The following is a 4,654-nucleotide window of genomic DNA, read 5'->3' as shown; positions in this document are numbered from 1 at the left end:
GCCCCGGCATGGCCCCGGTGCTGCTGTGGCTGCTGGCGCTGTGCGCGGGGGGCCCGGCGGGCGCGCAGCCCCCCGCCGCCGAGCCCGCGTGCCCCGTGTGCCTGTGGCGGCGGCACAGCAAGGAGATGCGCCTGGAGAGCATCAAGTCGCAGATCCTGAGCAAGCTGCGCCTCAAGGAAGCGCCCAACATCACCCGCGAGGTGGTGAAGCAGCTGCTGCCCAAGGCGCCGCCGCTCCAGCAGATCCTCGACCTGCACGACTTCCAGGGCGACTCGCTGCAGCACGACGAGTACCTGGAGGAGGACGAGTACCACGCCACCACCGAGACCGTCATCAGCATGGCCCAGGAAAGTCAGTGCCGCCTTTGTTCCGCCGCCCGCGCCCGCAAACTTCGCCGCCGGCCCCGGCCCTGGCCCCGCTGGGCCCCCGCCCCCGCCCGCAACTTTCCGGGCCGCCGGAGGCATCGGCGGCCCCGGGCTGCTCGGCTCCCTCCGGGACTCCCCGAGCTACCCCGGGGGCTCCCCAAGCCCCTCGGGACTGCTCGGCTTCCCCCGGGACTGCTCGGCTCTCCCTGGGACTCCCCGAACCCCCCCAGGGCTGCTCAGCTCTCCCCTGAGACTCCCTCTCCCAGGCTGCTTAAGTCCCCTCTGGGCTGCCCTGTCCCCCGCCTACCCCCGGGCCTCCTAACTCCTCTCGCGGCTCCTGCCTCCCCTCGGGACTCCTCGGGCACCCGCGGAGTGGCCCCGTTCTCCCGGGGCCGCTCGGTTTCCTCGGTTTCCCTCCGGGGCTCCTCGATCCCCTCCGTGGTTGTCCAACCTGCCCCGGGGCTCCCTCCGGGCCGCTCGGTTCTCCCCGGGCCTCCTGGAACTCCCCGGGGCACCGAGGAGCCTCGCAGCGAGCCGCGGCTCGGCGCGGAGGGACGGGCCGGGACAGCAGAGAGTTGTCACCGAGCACCAGCACCGGGAAGGGGAACTGGGCACAGGGATATGGCAGCGGGACGGAGCGCCGCGTGGAGGGAACTGGGCACGGGAACTCGGCACTGGGCTCGGGCTACCGAGACCCAGCACCAATACTGGGGCGAGGTACTGGGCACGGGGACTCTACAGGGGGCATTGGCACTGGCATCGGCGTCCGGATCTGCCCGGTGCCTGCTTCTGCACCGGGTGCCCGGATCTGACCCGCTTCTTGCCCTGCCTCTCGCCCCTGCCCTGCGACCCCCGTCCAGGGCGGGCGGCGACACCGGGCTGGGGTCGCGGGGACGGGCCGGGACCCGGCGAGGGCAGAGCCCGAGGCCGCGGTGAGGGGCTCCAGCGAGTTCCCGTCCCTCCGTCGGGGCCGCGACGTCGCGGGGGCAGGAGGGGCCGCTCCGCCGTCACGGGACTCTATCCGTCCCTCCATTCGCGGCGTGCGGGTGCCCCATGCCGGGCTGCCGGGGCCGCCGGGGCCGCCGGGCCGCGGTTCCCCCCGGGGGCGGCCCCGCTCCACCTGCCCGAGCCGCTAAATGAGGCTGTGCGGCCGCCGCGCCGCCCCCCCGGCGGAAGGCGGGAGGTGAGAGCCGTCCCGCCCGGCCCGGCTTCCTCCGGGCATTAATGGACTCGGGCGGCTTTGAAATTTTATTACCCATAAAATTGACAACACGCTGGGGCTTTTCCTCCCGCCCCCGCCGCGAAAAATAGCGGAGCGACCCCCCCAACCCACCACCTCCGGCCTGGGGGCCGGCAGGGCCAGCGCTCCGGGGACTCCAATCAGCAACCCCGCATCCTGCATCCTGGCTCCTGCATCCTGGCTTTGCAACCCTGATCTTGCATCTCAGGTCCTGCCACTCCTGATCCCGCAACCCCTGATCCTGCATCCCAAGTCCTGCATTCCCGGTCTTGCCTTCCTGGTCCTGCATGCCAAGCGCTGCAGTGGGCGCTGCGGGCAGGTCCGGGCTGCTGCGCCGGGTGCCCCGGTGTGCAGAGCCTCGGCCCTGCTCGGCACCGTTATTATTATGATTTTTCTCCCTGCCCTCTCTGCCGCCTCTCGGCAATTGAGAGGGATTTTATGGTTCCTGAACAGGAGGAGGGGAGGCTTTATGGACGGCAGAGCCATAAAGCTCTCGGGTTCCCCTCGCCGCCCTGGCCGCCCCCCTCGCCCCGGGTGCAATGCAAAGCGGCAGCTCTTGTCCCCCCCCTCCACCCCTGTTTCTTCCTCCTTAACTGCACCAGAACCTCGGGAAGGTTAATTGGCTCCTAAAAGCATTTACGGGCTACCGTGACCCGGCGACCCCCGGGCTGGAGGGGCGGCTAATGAGGGGCGCCGGGGGAATGGGGGTGCTGCCAAGGCCCCACGCCAGGGAACTGCCCCCGGCCTCCAGGGCCATGACGAGTGGCCCCAATCAAGGTCAGCAGGAGCCAAGCAGGGCGCCGGGGGCCACACGTGGCAGGGGGTGGCCCGAGACCCCCACGTGGTGACTGGCAGCTCAGGGGGCAGGGAACCAGGGGTTCGGTCCCCCCTTCTCTGCACCCTCCTGCAAACAAAGAGCGTCGGAGCAGGGGGCTCGGCTGCCCCCCGCGCGCAGCCGCCCATGTCCCTTAACCTTTATCCCCCCGTTGCCACAGCGACGGGACGAGCATCCCCGGGCGGAGCGGAGCAGAGCGGGAGCCCCGCGGGGCGGCCAGTGCAGGGCAAGGTGCCGGCGGGACCGCGGGGGCCGCACGGCCGCGGGGCAGCGTTCGCGGGTGTCGTGACCCCGGCGCGTTCGGGGAGGCCTCGTGCGCAGCAAATGGCCCCGCACGGCAGCTGGGTGCGATTAAACCTGACCGGTGCGTGGAGGCAGGAGGAGGCTGTGGTGGGGGGGGAAATTCCCAGCTCAATTTGACCCAGATGTTTGCCGTGGGGAAACGGCTGCTGCCGGGCAGGGTGCTGCTGCGGGGCCAGGGGAGGGCTGCGGGTCCCGGGGGGCCAGGCAGAGCCTCCCACTCGGCACGCGTGGCCCAGCCTGGACAGACTGTTTGGCGTCCGGGGTGGCATCTGAGGAGCCGCATCTGGGCGCACGAGTGGAGTGGGGCTTGTCGGGGTGATGGCAGCAGCAGGAGCCCGGGCTGCAGGAGGGCAGAGGCTGCTGGCCCTCTGTGGATCCCCATAGCACCCCTGTAGCATCCCCATGGCATCCCTTCAGCATCCCTGTAGCATCCCTAAGGCATCCCCAAGCATCTATGTGGCATCCCCAAGCCATCCCTATAGGATCTCTGTGGCATCCCCATGGCATCCCTTCAGCATCCCTGTAGCACTCCTGTAGTATCCCTAAGGCATCCCTATAGCATCCCCATGGCATCCCCATGGCATCCCTGTAGCATCCCTGTAGCATCCCTGTAGCATCCGTTTGACATCCCTATAGCATCTCTGTGGCATCCCTGTGGCATCCCTGCAGTATCCCTATCACATCCCCATGGCATCCCTACAGTATCCCCTGGCATCCCTGTGGTGTCCCCATGCCATCCCCATGCCATCCCCACGGCATCCCTGTTGTGTCCCCACGGCATTCCCATGTCATCCCTATGGCATCCCCATGGCATCCCCATGGCATCCCCGTGGAGTCCCCAGGGCATCCCCTCGGCAGGCCAGCCGGGGCTCCCTCCTCGCTGGCGACGCGGGTCAGGGGGCAGCCCCGGCGCCCTCATCCCGGCTCGGAGGGGAGATGACCCCTGGGGCGACCTCCGCACGGCCCTTCGGCTCCTAATGACCGAGGAGGAGCCCGCGCGGGCGGCGGGCAGGCGGGGGCCGGCCGGTGCCGCCGCCGCTCACGCCTCCTTCTCCCCGCAGCCGACCCCGCGGTGCAGATCGAGGGCAACCCCCACTGCTGCTTCTTCAACTTCAGCCCCAAGATCATGTTCACGAAGGTGGTGAAGGCGCAGCTGTGGGTGTACCTGCGCCCGGTGCAGCACCCCTCCACCGTCTACCTGCAGATCCTCCGCCTGAAGCCCGTCACGGAGGAGGGCAGCCGCCACATCCGCATCCGCTCGCTCAAGATCGACCTCAACTCCCGCGTGGGCCACTGGCAGAGCATCGACTTCAAGCACGTGCTGCAGAACTGGTTCAAGCAGCCGCAGAACAACTGGGGCATCGAGATCAACGCCTTCGACCCCAACGGCAACGACCTGGCCGTCACCTCGCTGGGCCCCGGCGCCGAAGGGCTGGTAGGTGACGCTGCCCGTGGCTCGGGGGCCGGGGGGGGTCCCGGCGCCTGTCGTGGCTTTGTGGGGACCGTCGTGGCCCCGAGGGGACAGTCGCTGCTCCAGGGGGCTGCTCGTGGCTCCGTGGGGTTGTCCCCTTCTCCAGGGACGTGGAAAGCTCCACAGGGGCTGTTAGAGCCCAGGAGAACAGCTTGATGGGGACAGTCCAGCTCCCTGGAGATGGTCCTGTGTGGGTGGCAGTGGGGACAGTCGCAGGTCCCCAGGGATAATCACAGCTACCTGGGGATGGTCAAGACCCCGCAGGGAGTGTGACAGCTCTGTGGGGATGGTCACAGCTCCTTGGGGAGGGTCCCAGCTCCATGGGGATGGTCACAGCTCCATTGGGACAGTCCCAGCTCCACAGGGATGGTCCCAGCTCCATGGGGACAGTCCCAGCTCCACGGGGATGGTCCCAGCTCCTTGGGGACAATCCCAGCTCC

General features: G+C 69.0%; 1 protein-coding gene across 1 annotated transcript in view; it reads left to right on the top strand.

Annotated features, from left to right (window-relative positions):
- The first annotated feature begins 8 nt into the window (after positions 1-8).
- Positions 9-4,654, top strand: part of GDF11 (growth differentiation factor 11) — a 5,935-nt gene continuing 1,289 nt past the window's right edge. Inside the window, exons 1-2 of the mRNA XM_026047375.1 lie at positions 9-351; positions 3,805-4,178. Coding sequence (XP_025903160.1) covers positions 9-351; positions 3,805-4,178 — 717 coding nt within the window. The remainder of the gene's footprint in view (positions 352-3,804; positions 4,179-4,654) is intronic.

The sequence above is a fragment of the Nothoprocta perdicaria genome, unplaced genomic scaffold, assembly GCF_003342845.1.
Source record: "Nothoprocta perdicaria isolate Ctin4 unplaced genomic scaffold, notPer1 scaffold_497, whole genome shotgun sequence".
In the NCBI taxonomy this organism is placed as follows: Eukaryota; Metazoa; Chordata; class Aves; order Tinamiformes; family Tinamidae; genus Nothoprocta; species Nothoprocta perdicaria.
The sequence above is the reverse complement of the archived record's forward strand: the minus strand, read 5'-3'. Positions and strand labels throughout refer to the sequence as shown.